This window comes from Triturus cristatus, chromosome 1_1 (assembly GCF_964204655.1).
Source record: "Triturus cristatus chromosome 1_1, aTriCri1.1, whole genome shotgun sequence".
NCBI lineage: Eukaryota > Metazoa > Chordata > Amphibia > Caudata > Salamandridae > Triturus > Triturus cristatus.
In genome coordinates, this window is record NC_140579.1 from 3,900,073 (window position 1) to 3,922,980 (window position 22,908).

Sequence of the window (22,908 nt, forward strand, 5' to 3'; positions counted from 1 at the left end):
CCTTGAGGATGAATTGCGTAAGTGTCAACATACATCCCATATATTAATAGCTGGCGACTTCAACTGTTCCTATGAGCCTCTCGCCTCATTGGATCTTCCTGACCTTTTTGAGGATGATCTCAAAAGAGGCATTCCATTGCTATCCCTAACTCCTATAAAGAAATGGACGAAAACAGCCATATTTTTAAATACTATGAGCCTTGAGTTTGGCTTAAGGGCTGCAAATGGCAGAACACCTTCTGACTCTCAAGGCATGCATACTTATAATAGGACCAATTGCACATCTCGGATCGACTATATACTTCTCGATCTTAATCTCTGGGCATACGAGGTAGACATGGAAATACTCCCCTCACATGATAGTGACCACAATCAGCTATCTCTTAGTATAAAATCATTATGGGAAGATATTCGTGGGATTCTGCCCCTTCCAGTTACTAGCATTATGCAAACCCATGAGGTATGTCCCGCTAATTGCGAGAGACGCCTTAAATGGCGTAATGTGTGCCTAGACGATGTAAAAGTTGATTTAATTAGATCAATATTGCAGGAAGTGCAAGTCAATCTAGCCTTACTAAGTACCCATGTCACTCCCCCTGATAAGGCTTCTTTGATCTTCCAAGATACTATAAGTAAGTTGGGTAATTTATTCCGTATAGAGGGTAATGGTGGCCCACCCCGAGGTGTGACCAAACGTATCCCCATTGATGGGTGGTACACACCGATTTGTAGGAAGAAAAAATCTGCCCTAATCGCGGCTATCAAAACAAGGATCATATCCAAGATCCAGTTGGCTAGGAAGGACTATAAGATTACTGTCCTTAATGCTAAAAAACTTTGGGAAGAACAGTATTGGCAGACATTAAGAGAGGCTTCTCTCAAACGAGATTCCGGCTCTTTCTGGGAGATAATTAGATCCAAAACCAGACCAGCTCATGTACTCCTAACATGTAACATTACGAGCATGGCCTGGTTTGAACATTTCTCTAAACTTTATTCTTCCCGGCCAGAAGATTCGGGGACACCCTCCATTGAAGATGTCCCCTCTCTTGCGAAAGCTCCAAACACCACTCCTTTTACTGAAAGGGAAGTAGCTTCTGCCATTAAGTCTATTGTTCCCCTGAAGGCAGCTGGCCCAGACGGCATTCCTGGTGATGTTTTAAAACTTGATCCATCTCGATGGGGGAAGCTTCTTTCTAGCCTAATCAATGCCATTGACAACGGTGCCTCGGTTCCCGAGTCTTGGAAGGGGGCGGAGGTCGTTCCCATATTTAAAAAGGGAGCTAGAGACGATCCAGCGAATTATCGCCCGATCAGTCTCATTGACTCATCTCAGAAGGTGATCGGGAAAGTGATTTTGGAGAGGATTTCATCTTGGGCAAACGATAATAATATCCTCTCTGACTACCAAGCAGGCTTTAGGGTCGGGACAGGCACCATAGAGCAGGCCTTCAGATTGTTCCTCCTTTATTGGAAGGTTGTACTTCTTGGAAAGGGCAGTCTCTATCTTGCCTTCATCGACCTGAAAACAGCTTTCGACCTTGTCCCTCGCGACACTTTGTGGCGTGTTCTGGCCAACATGAATATCCCTTCTTATTTGTTGGCCTTATTAATGAAACTACATGAGGGAAATTACGCCCAAGTGCGATGGGGGTCCCAGGGACAGAAAACGGAGCGAATCCCAGTGAACAGGGGCGTCCGCCAGGGATGTGTTCTTGCCCCTACCCTATTCTCACTTTATGTGAATGGTGTAGTGGATCATCTGAAAAAAGTTCCTTCTGATGCACCATCCCTGGCGGGCGATCGTATTCCAACTCTCCTGTTCGCGGATGACACTCTCCTGCTGTCTAAATCACCAAAGGGACTGCAAACTCTGCTTGATAGCTTTCAAGCTTTCTGTAGTGCTAGAGGCCTTATTATAAATACTTCCAAAACCAAGTATCTAATCATAAATCCACCTAGGAAGTTAGGGCGGCCCCCAGTTTTGAATTCGGTTCCCCTAGAGCTGGTGAAAGAATTCGATTACTTGGGTATCCGCATTACAGACACCATGTCCTGGTCATCCCATCTACGAAAAATGCTACTAACCCACAAGAGGGTTACTGGCGCTCTTCTCAGGGAACATCGATCCTCCACGTCCCGGCCAATAGCTCCAGCTTTGGACATATATAAAGCAAAAGGTGTGAGTTCGGCACTCTATGGTGCCGAACTATGGGGCTTAACTAATACTGATGAGCTTGCCAAGTCCGAATCTAGATTCTATAAGGAACTGCTGGCACTCCCACAGAGCACCCCTTTAGTACCGTTACTAATGGACCTAGGGTGCCACTCAGTGACACACTTGGCAAAAGTACGCCCCCTACTCCTATGGGCCCGGATTTGGCGGACCCCTGAGTTAGCTAAATATGCGGAGGGTCTTTCCGACATATTATCCATCCCTTCCTGGCATAAAATTAAATGGTTGAAAGAAGTCAAAGTTTTGCTTTATGATATCGGCCTCAAAGATGCATGGGACAATAAAACTTCCCCCCCAAAAGCAGAACTTAAGAAACTCTACTGGAGTTGGGTGATTGCAAAAAGAAACTTTAACTCTCTTGGCGGCAGCAGAACTATTGAATTCCTCACGATCAAAGATGTAGTGTGCTACGAGCCTTACCTTGATATAATACAAAAGCCGTATGATCGATCTCTTTACATCAAGTTCAGGATTGGCACCCTCCCGGTTCGTGAGCTGACCGCACGCTGGAAACCACCCTCCCAGACGTCACCATATTGCCCTTTTTGTGAGTCCTTAATCGAGTCAATCGCACATGTCCTATTTGCTTGCCCGAGATATAAAATCCCAAGATCCTATTGGCTTACTCCCTTATGCAAAACTCTGGGAACACGTGACCATTGTACAGCTTTGCGCATCTTGAAATCAGATGCTCGACCTTTTTATGCTTGTGTTCTGTCGAAATTCTTGAGGTGGTCCTGGCTGCTAAGAACTAAAGCCCTTGTAGCCCTTAGCCAAGTTGGATGATTCATTTCCCCCTCTGTATATATTTTCCTTTTAAATTGTCTTGTTTATATGTCTATATGTACTTTTTAAAATTTTGCTGTTATCTCGGGATGCATGGTTGTTAACGCATTTTTTGCGGCTTGTGTCTATCTTGTATGTTATACTGTATGCGCTTTTTAAGATATGTTTTTTTATCGAAATAAAGCTTATTTCAATTCAAAAGCGGGGGATTTGGGTCCTACTTTATTGTACTCATTTTGGAGATGGGGGAAGCAGATCCGCTCTCAGGCTTTGGAACTGTTTTTTGTTGATTCTTTTTCAAATGTAATATTCAAGCTGTCTCTAAGACACTGTCTTTGTGTTAGGTGATTACACTCATAGGGGGCGGCAATGATGCTGGCGTCAAGCAGGAGTGTCCAAAACAGGGGCACAATGAAGTGTGAGATCTCTGCAGCTGGCTGTCATCAGCCTTCCTGAAGCAGTAATGAGAGACAAAAGGGCAGGTCCTGCTAAAATAATTCCCGTCCTAACAACAAAAACTGCTGTCCGACCCATCACTATTACCATCTACTCAAAGGCAGTGCACAGGAAGAACTAATCAGCAGCGCTTTGCTAGTAAGGACTTAAACTTCATTTCTAAGGGCAGCCCTGTCTCCGCCCTCACTCACTTTTAATGTCTGGATCTCCACCCTCAAGCCACAGAAATGCAGTCAATGCACTTCCATTGTCTTGGAAAGCTGTATCCATCCTCCATCTTGTGCCGGAAGGATACAAACTGGATGCCACTGGCCCCACTATTCAGACTCTCACTATACACAGATTCCTATTACCACACATGTGCTGCACATCCACTGTACACACGTGCACTGGATATGCACACGGAAGGTTAGCACATGGGACTGGGGCTCACACCAAAGCAGTACAATAGACTGCACTCTCATCGGACATGGAAAGAGGTCTGGTCATAACTAATGATCCACAAAACGTGGTACGCTGCCACCACCACATTAGGTGGCTAACTCAGGACAAGGGAAGTAGTGTCATCTCGGTCATGAGTGCGCGCTTGGCGCGCCCCTCCACATCAGCAAACAGGTTCTGAACCTCACTTTATCAAGGATGGGCCAAGGATTCTGCACAGGTTACAGTAGCGGATTACACGGCCAGGCAAGGTCAGGATACCAGTTTCACATACAGTCGGGCACTCACTGTGGGCATACATGCCTGTTTATCAGTCTGAAGACATTCCCGTCCTAACATACCCTATCGTACAGATCACTGTCTACCTTCTGTGGCTTTCCCTGGTGCAGGACATTAACTACCCAATCACGCTCTGGGACTCAGTTGGTAGAATTTTCACATTGCCAACAGATCCCCCAACTCCCTGTCCTGATGAAGACCGCTACAGAAGTCCACAAAGGGTAGAAACACTGTGGCCAGAACATGACGGAGAACCATGGTTGGCATTGGCAGTCGCCCCTTACCCTAATGCAGGACATTATTTGTCCAGTCACTCTCTAGGATGCAGATTGTGAACAGGTCCTGTAGCTGAGAACTCTGTCCTGACGAAGACCCTTATAGGTCCACAGAGGGTCGAAACAACAAGGAAGAGGACTCTGAATTTAAAATTGACTATGAGAGGGGCTTCCTTTAAATCAACAGTGAAGCATATAATTGATATGCCCCCCCCGCTGATGTCACAAAAGACTTTTCCTTCATCTTGAGCGGGTTAAAGGTTCCTGTATTGTATCAAACTCACAGAACGTTAATTAATCATGGTAGTGATGAGGTATACGTTTCTCAATTTAATAACATAAACTTTCATTATTACAATTCTGTATGCAACATATATGCCAATAATATTAAAAACGTAGCAAAATATGCTGCATATTAGATTTGTCATGGTTCACACCTTTAAATATCTCTAAAACAATTAATGCAAATGTGTTGTTTCCTTAGAGACTATGACTGATCCGTGTTTCTTCAGCAATTTCTTTAAGATGACTTAATTGGCACTAGCTGTATACTAGTGCCCAGCACAGGAGCAGAACCCTCTACCTGTATATAAGTGACACATCACAGGACCACAACCCTCTTACTGTAAACTAGTGACACAGCACAGGAGCACAACTGTCTACCTGTATACTAGTGACAAACCACATGAGTGACATACCTCACCTGATAACACACAGGCTCCTGCTCTAAGCTACAGTGTGACATAACTCACCTGATAACACACAGGCTCCCGCTCCAAGCTACAGTGTGACATAACTCACCTGATAACACACAGGCTCCCGCTGTAAGGTACAGTGTCACTTACCTCACCTGATAACACACAGGCTCCAGCTCTAAGCTACAGTGTGACATACCTCACCTGATACACACAGGCTCCTGCTCTAAGCTTCAGTGTGACATACCTCACCTAATAATACCCAGGCCCCTGCTCTAAGGTACAGTGTGACGTACCTCACCTGATAACACACAGGCTCCTGCTCTAAGCCACAGTGTGACATACCTCACCTAATAACACACAGGCTCCTGGCTACAGTGTGACATACCTCACCTGATAACACACAGACTCCTGCGCTAATTCACAGAGTGACATACCTCACCTGATAACACACTGGTCCCCACTCCAAGCTACAGTGTGACGCACCTCACCTGATAACACACCGGCTCCTGTTCTAATCTGCAGTGTGACATACCTCACCTGATAACACATAGGCTCCTGGCTACAGTGTGACATACCCCACCCGATAACACACAGGTTTCTAGCAACAGTGTGACATACCTCACCTGATAGCACACACAATCCTGCCTTAAGCTACATGGTGACATACTTCATATGATAACACAGGCTCCTACGCTACAGTGTGACATACCTCACCTGATAACACACAGGCTCCTCCTCAAAGCCACAGTGTGACATACCTCACCTGATAACACACAGGCTCCTGCTCTAAGCCACAGTGTGACATACCTCACCTGATAACACACAGGCTCCTGCTCTAAGCCACAGTGTGACATACCCCACCCGATAACACACCGGCTTCTGCTCTAAACTACAGTGTGACATACCCCACCCGATAACACACCGGCTTCTGCTCATAGCTACAGTGTGACATACCCCACCCGATAACACACAGGCTTCTGCTCTAAGCTACAGTGTGACATACCTCACCTGATAACACACCGGCTCCTGGCTACAGTGTAACATACCCCACCTGATAACACACAGGTTCCTAGCAACAATGTGACATACCTCACCTGATAGCACACACAATCCTGCCTTAAGCTACATGGTGACATACTTCACCTGATAACACACAGGCTCCTGCTCTAAGCTACAGTGTGACATACCTCACCTGATAACACACAGGCTCCTGCTCAAAGCCACAGTGTGACGTACCTCACCTGATAACACACAGTCTCTTATCTCAAGTTAAGAACAGATTTCTAACCAAACTCCTCACCCATCTCCTATAGGAATTGCTTAATTACTGACAGAAACTAGTTCAGTAACATTGATTTATCTTGTAGTTCTCCATTCAATAACAGAATACACATAATTTTTTTATGATTCTGAATGGGAAATAACCACACCAGTGATTCCCCCTCACTCTGAATGAGAGTCTTAGTAGGACTCACCCTGTGCGTCTCCTTCTGGGCGAACATTTCCAGTGTGCTGGCAGGACAGGGGCAGCCTGCACACCACGCACATCCTCTCTTTCATCCCAAGGGCTCCAACTTCCCGCCCCCCATTTACATTCTATTGTGCTAGTCACATCCACTCACACTTGACTTCAGCCAGTCTCCACTCAGCCTGTCTCTGGGTCTTTGACTGTCTCTGCCTGTGGTGGGTTCGCTTCCTTGCACTTTCTTCATGGATCTAACTTCGCTGCAGCCTCACAAATTCTGACCTCCCAACAGTTTGTGAGGTGTCTGAGGACAGGGGGAGGCCAGAGTGGGAGAAGGATGGAAGACAGTAGAAGGGAAGGTAGTAAGAGGCTGCAGTTCAGAAATTAGGAAAAGCACATTAGTGGTCTGATATTTGAAGGAACTATCAACCCCTCCACCCTCACCCCTCCCTCTGAACTCCCACTCTAGGGGCAGCTTTTAGGGAGCTTTTTAATATCTAACCAGCTCTTGTGTCTTTGCTTCTGACAGGACAAGTTAAGAACTGAGAAGAATAAAATTGAATCTGGGTTTGAAAAACTGCGGCAACTCCTGAAAGAACACGAGCAAACACTTTGTGAAAAACTGGAGGAGATGGAGAAGAAAATTACCATGGTAGAAAATGCAAATATCACCAAACTGTCCAATCAAATCACCTCTCTCAACGCCCTGATAACAGTAATAGAAAAGAAGTGTGAGGAGCCAGCGTGGGAACTCCTGAAGGTGAGAGATCAATCAATCAATCAATCAATCAATCTACTTGGATTTGTAGAGCACGGCTAATCGCCCGTGAGGGTATCCAGGCACTGGGCTCTTGCTGGGATCAGTTGAAAAGCCAGGTCTCGATTCCTTTTCTGAAATCAGGGAGAGAGGATGATGTTCGGAGGTGCAGGGGAGGTCGTTCCAGGACTTTGCAGTAAGGAATGAGAAGGAACATCCTCCACTGTTAATTCGGCGGATGTGGAGAGTGTGAGTGAGGGCGAGGGAGGTGAAGGGCAGGTGTCTGGAGGGTTGGTGGAGGTTCAGGCGTTCGTTGATGTATGCTGGCCCTTGGTCGTGGACGGCCTTATAGGCGTCGGTCAACATCTTGAATTGGCATCTTTTCTGGATGGAGAGTCAGTGGCGGCTCCTGAGTTGGGGGTGATATGGTTCCTCCCGGGGAGGTCCAGGATGAGTCTGGCAGGTGAGTTCTGTGTCATCTGGAGTCTCTTCAGGAGTTGGATGATGAGTCCTGCGTAAAACGCGCTGCCGTAGTCCAGCCGGCTGGTGACTTGAACTTGAGTGACAGCTTACCTGGTGTTGATGGGGAGCCTTCTGAAGATCTTTTGGAGCATGTGGAGGGTGAGGAATCAGACGGAGGAGACTGCATTGATATGGTCTGGTGAGTTTGCTGTCCAGGATGATGCTGAGGTTTCGTGTGCGATCTGTCGGTGTGGATGTGCGTCTGAGTTAGGAGGGCCATCGGGTGTCGTTCCACAGAGAGGTCTTATTCTCAGAAAATCAACACTTCCGTCTTATCCATGTTGAGCTTCAGGCAGTGGGTCTTCATCCAGTCGGTGACGATCGTCATGCAGTTGTGGAAGTTGGTCCTGGTGGTGGAAGGGTTTTCTGTGAGCGAGAGGATGAGCATCGTCTGTGTAGGATATGATGTTGAGGCCGTGGGTTCTGACGATGTTGGCCAAAGGCATCATGTATGTGTTGAACAGGGTGGGTCTGATTGAGCAGCCTTGAAGGACGCTGCAGATTATGCTCTTGGGTTCCGAAGCGGAGGGTGGTTGGCAGATCTTTTGGGAACGTCCTGTGAGGAAGGATGTGATCCATTTGAGGGCGTCTCCCTGGATCCGGATGTGGCGGAGTCTTTTGATGAGGGTGTGGTGAGATACGGTGTTGAACGCTGCTGAGAGGGATCACGGCCGTTGTCTCTCCACGGTTGAGGAGGGACCTACTGTCATCGGTGGTCAGGGCAGTCTTGCTTCTGTGGTTGGCGTGGAAGCCAGTTTGGGAGGTGTCCAGCAGATTGTTGTTTGGAGTTCATGAATAACCCTGGGCAGACAACTACGCTACGCTCGCGAAGTTTGCGTAGTTTGTGCTACTTCGCGCTACGCGAATTGCACGTAGCACAGTGCAAAATCGCGTAGCGTAGCGTAGTTGGCATTTTTTGCTCGCCCTGCGGTCCTCAACGCCAAGATGGCGACCGCGAGTGAACAAAATGACATCCCGGCGAGACTTTTTCCTCGTTCGCGATCAGCAACATCAAGTTGCTGATCGCGAGCGTGGAAAATAAACCTTCCAGTGAGATTCTCAACGTGGGGAGGACAGGTTTCTCATTGCGAGTGGTCGCGTATGCTCGTGACTGCTCGCAATGAGAAACTACCAGTTCGCGTTGAGAAAGCTGCCGCTCGAGTAAAAATCTACTAGAGCGGCAGAAAACGACAGCTCGCACTGTGCAAGGTGCCGTTTTCAATGATTGCACAGTGCGGACAAGCATCCGGCACTGTGCAATCATGGCGAACAGCGCACTACGCAGTTCGCGTAGTGATACGCGGATCTCGCGTAGTGCGAAGTGCACTTAACGTAGCTACGCGTAGCGCTACTATGCGAACTACGCCCAGGGTTATTCATGATGGCTGTGGTGCTCTGTGTGGTGAGCAGTTTCCATGTGGTGAGCGGATGGTTGGGTGTGGCATCAGTTGACATGAGGAGGCTGTAGAGGTCTTTGTTAATGCAAAACTCCAGGCAATTCCAGTTACAGTAATTAACATGGAAATGAAAGAGAAAATTGTGAAAAAAGCTGAGCCAGCATCTTAGAGAATTGAAAAAAAACAAAGTCCTCCTTTTCTAAGAAGTTTGAAAATATTTCTGTTCTAAACAGTTACTTTTTTCCTGAGACAGATGGCCACTTACGTTTGCGTTCACCGATCTTTTTTTAGGGTGAACGGCTATATAACTAGCCATTTGGAATAGGTAATGACAAACTCACTGTTTTTTTCCGCCCCAGATAAAGATTGAGATTGAGACAGAAAACTCTTTAGTTTGAAGAGTGACAATTTTATTTCACATGTAACCCTTGGTCATATTACAGAGTGTGTGACATGAAAGTCCGCAAATTGCTGCCCGCCAGGAACAGAAATTTGATGTATAACTCGATTATCATGAAACCATGAACGGCAACCAAATTCCTCACCAATTTGGCTCAGGGTGGGATTAGAGCTATAAACCTCCTCATTGTGGTCATATGCCGTCACTTTTGACAGTGATGCTCTGCTCTGATAGGTTGATTAGTTTACAGCCCAGAAGCTTCATGAGAAATAGCTCCATGTAAAGGGCACTAGATGAGGGTGACAGAGAGCATCCAGGACATCCCTCCGAGGGTGAAGGAGAACATCCCTCTGAGGGTGACAGAGAGCATCCCTCTGAGGGTGAAGGAGAGCATCCCTCTGAGGGTGACAGAGAGCATCCCTCTGAGGGTGACAGAGAGCATCCCTCCGAGGGTGACAGACAGCATCCCCCCCGAGGGTGACAGGGAGCATCCCTTCGAGGGCGACAGGGAGCATCCCTTCGAGGGTGACTGAGAGCATCACTCTGAGGGTGAGAGAGAGCATCCCTCTGAGGGTGACAGAGAGCATCCCTCTGAGGGTGACAGAGAGCATCACTCTGAGGGTGACAGAGAGCAACCCTCTGAGGGTGACAGAGAGCATCCCTCTGAGGGTGACAGAGAGCATCCCTCTGAGGGTGACAGAGAGCATCCCTCCGAGGGTGACAGAGAGCATCCCTCCGAGGGTGACAGAGAGCATCCCCCCCGAGGGTGACAGGGAGCATCCCTTCGAGGGCGCCAGGGAGCATCCCTCCGAGGGTGACGGAGAGCATCCGTTCGAAGGCCACAGGGAACATCCCTTCGAGGGCAACAGGGAACATCCGTTCGAAGGCCACAGGGAACATCCGTTCGAGGACCACAGGGAGCATCCCTCCGAGGGTGGCAGAGAGCATCACTCTCTGGTTCCACAGCCAGTTCTGAAACAGTCTTAGTTGAAGTAGTTTATAATGACCATGACCTGTCAATGTTGCTACAAACATGTAATTTACCAGTTAATCCAAACACACGTTCAAATGCCATTTCTGCTTCTAGGAAAATAATAGATAGTAAAGCTATGTTTCCCTGGGTGACCAATTTGGAAATCAAGCCAACCATCACCAGTGTAGCTAAAGGTTTGGCGTATAGTTTTGTCCAGTAAGACCCACAGTCCAGGGGAGGCTCATCCGTCTCACAAGAGAGGACCACTCTTGCCTCCTGCTAGAATGATGGACCCGGACCCATTGATATGACCTTGCGACTCAGTCTAGGATGCTCTCCCGTGACCTTTTGCGGTAGCCTCTCTTACAGATACAGGAAGATGACTCCTGACCTGGTGATGAGCCTCTTGTGTCAGTCATGGACGGTGGCCCATGAACTGCTGATGAACTCAAACGGTCCTGTATGTTTGGGTTGTCTGATGATCGTGGTCCTGGGCTTGCTACTTCCCACTACGGCAGTAATTCTACTATCTTAGAATTTCAATAGACAATACACAGATGTGGGGAGAAGTACCCTCAAAGAGCGTAGAATTTTAGAGAGACATGTAAATAACAAACAATATGGTTATTAGGTATACAAAAAAAAAAGTCAATGTTTACTAGAAAGAAATTTTTTTGACACATCCTGAATCATTTTGAACTTAAAACACCATTTACATCATTGATGGTCATGAATTACCATGATAGTCTTATGCTCAGGTCTTCCTAAAAGCTCTGATGTCACAGAGTATTATATCACAAGTGCTGGTCCTCTGAGAGTGGTCATCGAGGTGTAGTCATTTGCTGTGAATCAATATAGCAGCTGCAGCGCACACTGGGGTTCACGGCTGTAAACATTGAACCAATAGTGTTTCCCAATTATTTCTTCAATTGTTTACATACTCTCTTAGAGTTATTATCTATTTATAGTGAGGACACTTTTACTTTCAATCTGGTGTCATCCTCTAAACAGTGCGCTTGAGTCCTTATTCTGACATGAACGTGTAAATTAGCCACTCTGCATGCAGGTCATAGGCAACTTGTCATAAAGGGTAGAATACTCGAAATCCTCTGTTCATGCCTGGTTATAGAGGGTCTCCCATCTCAGCCTCTTCACTCCAACAGCGCACCCCATTCTGGGAGGAATGAATCCCGTGATTGGCAGGAGTTTCACAGAAGCAGATCCTGTAAAAGTCCATAAGTGGTCACAGTTCTTTGTTCTTCCTGGGCGGGTGTGACCTCATTTTCTAGATGGCTTCCACTTACACGCACTCCTAAACTACTCCTTCTGCCGGTACCTCCACCTTTTGCAGGGCACTCTTCTAGTGCTCATTCTTCTTGTACCTCCTCCCCCGGCAGAGAACTCTTATAGCACCCCATTTGCTTGTACTTCCTACTGCAGGCCACTCTTATGGTTCCCCTTCTGCCTTTTCCTCCTCTTGCAGGGCACTCTTCCACTACCCCTTCGGTTTTTGTTATGTTATGTTAGGTGATATTTATATAGCGCACTGACACCAAAGTTTTCCTGGCGCTTAACCACATAAGAGAGATAACGGAACAAGATGAAAAATAACAGTAAGCTGACTAGCAAGGAAGAGGGAAAAGGGAAGTTTTTAGCAGTTTCCTAAAGTTGAGTGGGGAGGGACTCGACTTGATAGAAAGAGACAATGAGTTCCAGAGGGACGGGGCCAGAAGCGCAAAGCAGCGGCCACCGAACTTCTTGGTTTTAACTCTGGGAACAGTCAGTAGGTGAAGATGAGCAGAACGTAGGTTACGTGATGGTCGATGGGCCGTAACTAAAGATTGCAAGAAAGCAGGACTGGTGCAATGAAGGGCTTTATAGATAATACACGCCACCTTAAAAGCTGCCCTTTGTCCAACTGGCAACCAGTGAAGTTGCTGTAATAGTGATTTTGCCGACTGCCACCTAGAGAGTCCGTAAATGAGACGGGCCGCCTGGTTCTGAACGACCTGAAGGCGGTGCAGTTAATGCAGGTGATGAAAGTAAATGGCTGATCTTACGGATCTTCCTAAGCTGGTACATGGAGGAGGAGATGACAGCCTCTACTTGGGCTTTTAGCGAGAGATCTGCATCAATTATCACGCCAAGGCTTTTCACTGATTTAAGCGGGACCGGAAGAGGGCCCAATTAAGTAGGCTAAAACTGCGGACCCCAGTGAGCAGAACTGGAGCCAGGGAGTAGTAGTTCAGTCTTCCCCGGATTCAACTTTAGTTGATTAATATTCATCCATTCCAGTATATGAATCATGACAGAATGGAAGGTCTTAGCAGCATTAGGGGAATTGAGAGGAAAGATGATTTGTAAATCATCGGCGTAATTATACACCGTGATATCCCAGTTCCTAAGTGAGTGGATGAGAGGACCAATCAATCAATCAATCACTTATAAAGCGCGCTACATACCCGTAGGGTCTCAAGGCGCTGGGGGGGGGGGGGGTGCCGCTACTGCTCGAACAGCCAGGTCTTCAGCTTCTTCCTGAAGGAGAGGTGGTCTTGGGTCAGGCGCAGGTCGGTCGGGAGGGAGTTCCAGGTCTTGGCGGCCAGGTAGGAGAAGGATCTTCCTCCTGTAGTCGCTCTTCGGATGCGGGGGACGGCGGCGAGGGCGTGGTTGGCTGATCGGAGGTGGCGTTTGGGAGCGTAGAAGTTGACTCGGCTGTTGAGGTAGCTCGGGCCTTGGTCGTGTAGGGCTTTGTGTGCGTGGGTGAGGAGGCGGAAGGTGATTCTCTTGTTGACGGGGAGCCAGTGAAGGTCTCTCAGATGTCCGGAGATGTGGCTGGATCGTGGGATGTTGAGGATGAGTCTGGCTGAGGCGTTCTGGATCCTCTGGAGTCTCTTCTGGAGCTTGGCGGTGGTACCGGCGTAGAGGGCGTTACCGTAGTCCAGTCGGCTGGTGACGAGGGCCTGGGTGACGGTCTTCCTGGTCTCTGTGGGGATCCACCAGAAGATCTTCCGTAGCATGCGTAGGATGTTGAAGCACGCCGAGGAGACGTTGTTGACCTGCCTGGTCATGGAGAGGGAGGAGTCCAGGATGAAGCCCAGGTTTCGTGCATGGTCCGTCGGTTTGGGTGCGGTGCCCAGGGCGGGAGGCCACCAGGAGTCGTCCCAGGCGGAGGGTGAGGAGCCCAGGATGAGGACCTCCGTCTTGTCCGAGTTTAGTTTCAGGCGGCTGGACGTCATCCACTCGGCTACCTCTTTCATCCCTTCGTGCAGGTTGGCTCTGGCGGTGGCGGGGTCGTTGGTCAGGGAGAGGATCAGCTGGGTGTCGTCGGCGTAGGAGATTATGCTGAGGTTGTGTTTGCGTACGATGGCCGCGAGGGGGCTCATGTAGACGTTGAAGAGGGTGGGGCTCAGAGATGATCCTTGGGGGACGCCGCAGATGACTTCGGAGGCCTCTGACTTGTACGGTGGTAGGCGGACTCTCTGTGTTCTTCCGTCGAGGAAGGAGATGATCCATTCCAGCGCCTTGTCCTGGATTCCGATGTTGCTGAGGCGCCGTACTAGGGTGCGGTGGCAGACCGTGTCGAATGCCGCGGAGAGGTCTAGGAGGATGAGGGCCGCTGTTTCTCCATTGTCCATCAGGGCTCGGATGTCATCGGTGGCGGCGATGAGGGCGGTCTCGGTGCTGTGTTTGGCTCGGAAGCCGGACTGTGAGGGGTCGAGGGATCCGTTCGTCTCGAGGGAGGCGGCCATCTGCTTGTTGACGGTCTTCTCGATGACTTTGGCTGGAAACGGGAGAAGCGAGATGGGGCGGTAATTCTTGAGGTCGGTGGGGTCCGCTGTTGGTTTCTTGAGTAGAGCGCTGAGTTCGGCGTGTTTCCAGCTCTCAGGGAAGATGGTGGTGTCGAAGGATGTGTTGATGATGTCTCGCAGGTGGGGTGCGATGACAGCGTCGGCCTTGTTGAAGACGTGGTGAGGGCAGGGGTCGGTCGGTGATCCGGAGTGGATGGAGTTCATCGTGCGGATGGTGTCTTCGGTGCTGATCGGGGTCCAGGCGTGGAGGGTGGTGGTGGGGGGGGTGGTTGGTCGGTCATGGTGTGCGTTGGTTGGTTGTTGAAGCTACTGTGTATGTCCGTGATCTTGTTGTGGAAGTATGAGGCGAGGGAGTTGCAGAGGTCTTGCGATGGGGTGATGTCGTTGTTTCCTGCGCTGGGGCGGAGGTAGAGGTTGAACAACAGCGGTGTTTTTAACTTCTCCTTCAGCGGTGGTTTTTAACTTCTCCTTCAGGGCACTCTCCTATTAATCCTTCTGTTCGTGCCGCCTTCTTCTGAAGAACACTCTAGGATCCCTTCTGTTCATACTAGCTCCTCCTGGGCACACTTCCAGCATCCCTCCTGCTCATACCTCCTCCTCCTGGGCACACTTCCAGTACCTCTTCTGCTCATACCTCCTCCTCCTGGGCACACTTCCAGTACCTCTTATGCTCGTACTTCCTCCATGGGCACACTTTCAGTACCTCTTCTGCTCGTACTTCCTCCTGGGCACACTTCCAGCATCCCTTCTGCTCGTACTTCCTCCAGGGGCACACTTCCAGTACCTCTTCTGCTCATACCGCCTCCTCCTGGGCACACTTCCAGTACCTCTTCTGCTCGTACTTCCTCCTGGGCATACTTCCAGTACCTCTTCTGATCGTACCTCCTCCTGGGCACACTTCCAGTACCTGTTATGCTCGTACCTCCTCCTGGACACACTTTCAGTGAATCTTCTGCTCAGTGAGTTGGTCTCTTCCACCGAGGAGGGTTAGGGCCCAATTCCCTTGCACCGCTCCTTACTTACCAGTCAGAAGGGCTGATGACCTCACAAGGCAGGCTTCTCACTTGGGGTTGTAATCCACCAATCACCTTTCTCCAGCAGACAGCTCCTCTATTCAATAGGCAGCCTACAGCTCTCCTTGCAGGGGTCCTTTCCAGGTTGCCCTCACCTGTAAGGAAGCAGCAATCCGGGATCTGGGATCCTGGCTCTGGAAATGGAATATTTATCTCCATCAGTGCTTTGTGGGTCTTGACACAGGTCAAAGAGACTCCTGGCACAGTGACCTGGGTTTCTTACTTGTATTAGTCCTAGTTTTTAGGGCTCGCGCCCTGCGTTGCACTGCGTAGCAGTGCTCGCGCAGGCCAGTGCCCTTTTGTCCGGGGTTTGAAAACGGACACTGGAATCGCATACGCTTGTGCGTGTGCTTTTCCTTTTGGGTTCCGCTATTGGGCTTTGTGTGCGTGTTTTTTTTAAACAGAGCACGCAATAGGCCAAATGCGGGCGCATTGCTCCGCCCATGGCCTATTGGTGTCTGTTACGCGCACCAAAGCCCATATGTTTTCAATTGTCGTGCCCAGACACGGGTGCGATAATTGAAAACACATATGGCTCACAGTGGTGCGCGCGTGCTCCACTCGCACGCGTGTTTTTCTTTTTACATTAGCGATCGCTCTTGCAATCGTTTTTTTTGTTTGCCTGCCTGACCCTGGTTTTTTCTTGGTTCGGAGCCGCGGACACACACGCAGCTTCAGATAATTTAGTTCTTAGATTTATATTAATCATAAATAGATTATATTTCTGTTTACTGCGGCGTCGTGCTGTACCCATCTGTGGAAAGGTTAGTGATGGCATCCGCATGCAGGTAGGTACCAACGCTGAACACTGGAGCGGAAATGTCTCGCGGCTTGCTGCACGGGGAGGAGGAAGGAAGGGGGCTGGGGAAGTATAACGTCTCTATCGTGGATGACTGACCTTTGAGAAGTGTCATGGGGATCGTGAACTCTGACCCTTGCCTTGACGCGGTCTGTGGGGGAGTGCCCTCAATCCATTATCAATAAACACATCGCTGGCGCGTGGCACCGTGGAAAATACTGCCTACCAGGCATGGCCCAGCGCTCTTTGGTTTCCTGTACTCTCGTTGGACGTTAGGGGATATTTTTCTTCCACTAGCAGTTGGGTAACAACGCTTCGCTCATTCATCACCCCTAGCTTCTCTCACCGACCACAACCATAGCAGAACGAACAGTTCAATTGAATTTGTCCTTGGGACAAGGGCAGGGTCGGACTGGGACAAAAAAGTAGCCAGGGGGAACCAAAATAAAAGTGTCCCCCAGTAGCTAAAATAAATGGCCCAAATTTGCAAATAAGGCCCGTTTTCAACTTGTAAAGACGCTGCATGATTATTTTGCAGGGTACGGGAGACAGCATGCGTTTGTATTTGCTGGCTGCAGGCAATGTTTGCTGTAATAATGGGAGCTTAACAGTAACTAGCATTGAAAATGCAATAGGTTTCGTTTTTAGGTCTCGCCTGACCCAGCGCATGCGCTGGTCTGGTGAGACTTATTGAGAGGGCTCCAGACAGTGCTACCAGGCCAGCCTAGAGCTACAGTGCATGTGTGCGGGCGCGCTCGCAGCGCTTTACCGCGATTACTTTCACTTTCGCGGCCGCACGGCCGCTTTGATATTTAATCGTGATCGCGATCACTTTCGCGGCCGCATAGCCAATAGGTCTCGCTTTTGGGACCTTATAAGTATTTAGTTATGCAACTGTTGCATAGCTAAACACTTATAAGGTCCCAAAGACGATACCTATTGGCTATTCCAATGCTTGTTTAAATGTTCTTGTAAGAGCATACAAAATCAGAAATGTGTAATTCTCGTAAACTGCACATATGCAATTGTGGCTGTCATTTAAAGAGGATATTTCCAAAATTAGAATTCATTGCGTTTTCCCCATTAAATCTATTGTGCGTTTAGTGGCATCGCTTCACAAGCGGTTTCTGTTGCACAGAGCATCATTTTTTTTTTTCTCTTGTTTTTCCTATTCTTCTAGGAGGGCTTGGCAGCTGCAGTTTGCTACCTTGCTGCTCCATTCTCATTTTTAAATGCACCATTCTATGATGGACATCCACCATTTTGAAGTGTTACAGTTAAATGAAAGCCACAATTGCAGCCTCATCATGAAGTATGAGTACATGCATGTTATCACAGAGCGCAGCGTCATGCTGGGGGAAAAAAGGTGCCTGCATCATGACTTTCTTTCAAGAGGCTGCTCGCAAGCCCATAAGTCGAGGAACAACGTTTACAACGCAACTGTTACAACGCACTACACTTACAACGCATTTTTTACAATGCAACATCCACTACAACGCATTCCATTACATAGCATGACACTACAACGCATTTTTAAAAACTACCTTTACAACGCATTCCATTACATCGCATACTACCTTTACAACGCATACCATTACAACGCATAATATTACACTACGCTATCCAACACATACCCTACTGTTGCACCCCCTGGAGTTAGAATAGTAATTTTTACCCCTATACTATCCAACACTTACCCTACTGTTGCACCCCCTGGAGTTAGAATAGTAATTTTTACCCCTATACTATCCAACACTTACCCTACTGTTGCACCCCCTGGAGTTAGAATAGTCATTTTTACCCCTATACTATCCAACACTTACCCTACTGTTGCACCCCCTGGAGTTAGAATAGTAATTTTTACCCCTATACTATCCAACACTTTCCCTACTGTTGCACCCCCTGGAGTTAGAATAGTAATTTTTACCCCTATACTATCCAACACTTACCCTACTGTTGCACCCCCTGGAGTTAGAATAGCAATTTTTACCCCTATACTATCCAACACTTACCCTACTGTTGCACCCCCTGGAGTTAGAATAGTTATTTTTACCCCTATACTATCCAATACTTACCTTAAATGCAATTTAATATTATGCGTTGTAATGGTATGCGTTGTAAAGGTAGTATGCGATGTAATGGAATGCGTTGTAAAGGTAGTTTTTAAAAATGCGTTGTAGTGTCATGCTATGTAATGGAATGCGTTGTAGTGGATGTTGCGTTGTAAAAAATGCGTTGTAAGTGCATGCGTTGTAAAAGTGTGCGTTGTAACGACATACATCCCCATAAGTCATCCTGCTGAGGGCTGAATTTTGGACTTTCTTTTTGACAGCGCGATTATTTCTTTGATATGGCTTCCTATCGGTGTGTGATTTCTGGGGGTATGTTCATGTATTTTAGGTTTTCTACAATCTTTCAAGTGAAAGGCTATATCTGTCTAAATCTATATCTTTCCATTTGTGCTTTGTAGTTGACATTGCCATTCAGAATCCTTCAATTGCCAAAGTTCTTATCTCTCAGATGAGTTGGTTTCCATTAGTCTAACCTCATCTTATCCTTTTTTTCTGAAAATGTTTGATTAGCCAGTAAAGGTTCTATGGCTTGTATTGCGTAAATCAAAGCAGTACAATACTTTATCCATCTTTTACTACTACTCCTAAATTAAGATCCACCAACTGAGAAATGTACTAAATAGATGAGGCAGCATTGCTTTTATTGTACATCTGCTGAAGCATTTTCATAAAATGTGCAAGTGGTCCAAGTAAAAGAAAACAAAAAAAACACCCTATATTCACATAACTGTATGAACTTGTTGCCCCTTATTGGCCCTCCTTATTCTGTGTTGTGCCATAATTGTGAGTGAAGGCTCTTGCTTAGTTTTCTTGTACCCAAAGTTCTTGTTAGTGTCTCAACAAGAGGATTTGCTTCTGATGTCGATGGCCGCTACTATAATGTCTTGGAAATAAGTCTGTTGTGGTGGAGAGACTGGTGGCTTAGTGGACTAATCCATCCCCTGCAGGGGCCTGTGTTTGACCTCATGGTCACCGGCGGGTCCACTCAGCCTTTCATCCTTCTGAGGTTGATTAAATGAGTACCATTCCGTTGAGTAAAACTAAACATTTGTTATTCTGCCCCAAGATACCCTTCTGGGTGAACGTGTGCTTCACAAATACACGTTATTATGTGATGGTGAATGGGTGAAGCCTCTGGATCAGAGGTCTTGAAACATTTTTTTCCTCTGAGCCCCCCCCCCCCCCCTCTCCCCCTCCCCACAACAAAATATTTGAAAGTTGGGTCCCCCTTCGAAACTATGGCAAGGACTGGGGAGCGGATGGGCAGGGCTGAGTGCAGTGGGTCGGGCCTTATTAGATCATTTCATGGATATTTTGTCAGTAGCTCCTAATCCACAATAAAGCTGAAACCTACAAAGAGCAAATTCATCAAACCTACTGACCAACACATTCTTCCCCCTTATCGGTGTGTTGTGTTCACGTGGCGCCAAGGCAGCTACACCTGTTGCACTAGTGGAGCGGCTCTGAGGACATGGGTCTCCTTCGCCAGCCTCCCACCAATGGCTGACCATCACTGCAGGCTTGAGGCAGGCTCTGCATCTTGTTTTTTGGCGGTTTCATTCAGCTCAAACTCTGCTCAGCGGCATTAGAGCGCTCCTTTACATTACACAGGGTCAGATTAATTTTGTTTTTAGGCACATGGAGATGGTGATTTGCCCACGGGACGTTGAGTTCACATCGGGAGCCAGTAAAGGCTTGAACTGATGGAGCCACTTGCAGCTCCGTAAAGGCTTTTGATTATTGAGCGGTAATTTGAGGGTGTCACCAGCTGAGTTTTTGAGGGCTTCTTTTTTTCAATGAACACTTATCAAAATGTTTCTAGGTGTAGTCTGATTACTTATTACTAAACTATATAGATAACAAACATTGGCATAGCCAATAGGTCTCGCTTTTGGGACCTTATAAGTATTTAGTTATGCAGCACAATATCCTTGGTGCAATAAAATCAACTGTAGCATGGCTAAGCACTTATAAGGTCCCAAAGGTGAGACCTATTGGCTATGCCAATGCTTGTTTTTGTTGCTAATCACAGGCGCGTTTTATATGCAAACCCTGTGCCTGGATTCACTTCACTAGAGCACACACTGCATTCCCACACACACAGTGCTTGTGACACACCTCACTAAGCACTAAGAAGAGCCCCCACCCATCCCCTCCCTGCTCCATTAAGGAGCCCTGCCCCTCCCTTTGTTGGCCTCGCTCTGCTTTCACTTCCGCTCTTTTCTGTCTCACCTGTTTCCTCAAAAAGGAATTGTGAGGGATGCAAGTGTATTACATCCAAGTATTTTAATCGAACAGTTGCCTTTATCTGCTCACATTAGCATACTTTAGTTTTTCAGACGTTGCACGAAGTTACATTGTCCAATTTAAAAGGACGTTTCGCACAGTATATTTCTACAATTGTATAGGTTTTTAGAGAGAGGTGTTAAGTGACTGCGAAAGCCCCTGCCATTAGACCTCCCCCCAACCCTACCTCCCGCCCGCCCCCTCCTCTTTGCCACAGCCTCACGCCTCTTGGACACCCCTCCAACTCACTTCAGAGGGAAGACCTGTGCTCCACAAGCACGTTCCATTGGATCGGACAGACGGCCGTACTCCTGCCCCAGGGCAGGGACATGAGTTTGACCCCGTGGTCACAGGCTTGGCTACTGTTGTGTTCCCGGCCTCAGCCTATCATCCTTGTGTGGTAGAGGAAGCATGTTCAAATTATTTGGGTAACAATCTGATATATCTCACAGCACCCAGCTCAAACAAGCGCCTAGAGGCCATTCTGTTTGAACTGCTGATAACTGAGCAGGTCTCACCACAACCGATCTCTTAAAGGCTCCGAGAGGACTTTCAGCTTGCCTGTCACTCAGTACTTCTGTCCGGTAAGCAGTCTGGTAGGAGAGAGTATGTGGCCTAACGGCTAGAGCAGTCGAACTTGAAGCTGGGGAACCGGTTGCGAGTATCAGCAGGGACGCTCAACATCCTGTGATTCTGGGCAAATCCCCGTGCACAACAACAACAAAAAACAAGCATTGGCATAGCCAATAGGTCTCGCTTTTGGGATCTTTTGAGTATTTAGTTTTGCAACGATGGGAGGGTGGGGGTGAATTGAAAGCAAAGACAGGAGGCTGGGAGAGAACTGAATGCAACAGTCGGAGGATAAGAGGAATTAAAAGCAAGAATGTGAGGGTAGGGGGATTAAAAACGATGGGACAGTGGGAAGTTTTGAAAACATGGTTGCCAAAACTAACGGTTCCAGCCTGCAGTAGATCACACGTGCATCAGGACAATCTTGTGGATTCGCAGATACTGCGTTAGCAGTTAGGGTGGGGTATATATCATCAAAGACAGATGCAATCCAACATATACACTTTGCAATATTACTTATGAAACTCCATCTACTAAATGTTGATATTTATCTACAGCACTTTGCTTCAGACTTGTTGGCGCTCTATAAATCGATTCATACTGCACCAATAAGCGGTTTACTATATGACAGGAGGCTGTTTAACAGAAACGCCACCCATTGGCGAGGCTGCAGAATGCCCAGAGGCCCGGGGATTGTGTGTGAGGGTGCAAATGGGGCATTTCCCTGATGCCAACGAAGTGTAGTATAGCGTACTTGACGTTCCAGCAGGGAGCTCATGGCAGCTGCGCTAGGGTATTCCGGGGTGCAAAAGGGACCCTAGGTGGCGGGGGAGTGGGGGCAACGGAACACAGAACTACAGGACTACTAGGGTAGCAGGGGGGCTCAGGTTGCAGGGGATATCAGCAGAGGGCTCGGAAAAGCCCAGAGGCAACAGAGTGGCTCGGTCCGAGAAGAGCTGAGGAAGGAAGGGGTCAAAAGACCACAATGGCTGCATAAAGGTGAGAGGAAGACTGAGCCTGGGTGGGGTGGTAGAGTGCTGGAAGGGCGCGGGAGCAACTAAGCAGCAGGATGTGCGTTAGTCTCAACAAAACGGAAAGGATGGCGCTTTGTTCAGACAGAAGGAATGAAGCAATGGTGATTAAAAAGAAAAAAACCTGGTGCGTGTCCCAAGCCTCGGAGTGCTTCGACTACTTTGTCAGTGAGTGACTCGAGAAGCCTAGCTCAGTCGGGCATTCAAACGCTGCTCTGACGCGGCCAATGAGACGGCAGCATTCATGCCACTTCAACTCAACTCGGCCACGGAAATGACGTCTCCTGAAAGCAGCTGTTCGCATTGGCCATAGAATTATAGCAAGTACCAGTGCCTAATTTGTAAACAAGCGCAGCCCAAGGATGGCGCTTTGTTCAGACAGGAGGAATTAACTAATACACGAGGTCTCGAATGCTCGAGCTAAAAATATGAAAGTGCCTGGTGCAAGTTAAAAACACATGAACATGCACGGCGATGCAAGTTAAAAAACATGAAAGTGCACGGACCAAGTTAAAACAAGACAAGTCCGGCGGAGCGTGGCGCGCGCGCTTGGCGGGGGCGGGGGAGCGCATTCCAGGCGGGG

General features: G+C 48.0%; 1 protein-coding gene across 1 annotated transcript in view; it reads left to right on the forward strand.

Annotated features, from left to right (window-relative positions):
• LOC146869057 (E3 ubiquitin-protein ligase TRIM39-like) overlaps positions 1-22,908 on the forward strand; it is a 103,282-nt gene that overhangs the window by 23,536 nt on the left and 56,838 nt on the right. The window contains exon 3 of the mRNA XM_085650258.1: positions 7,166-7,396. Coding sequence (XP_085506384.1) covers positions 7,166-7,396 — 231 coding nt within the window. The remainder of the gene's footprint in view (positions 1-7,165; positions 7,397-22,908) is intronic.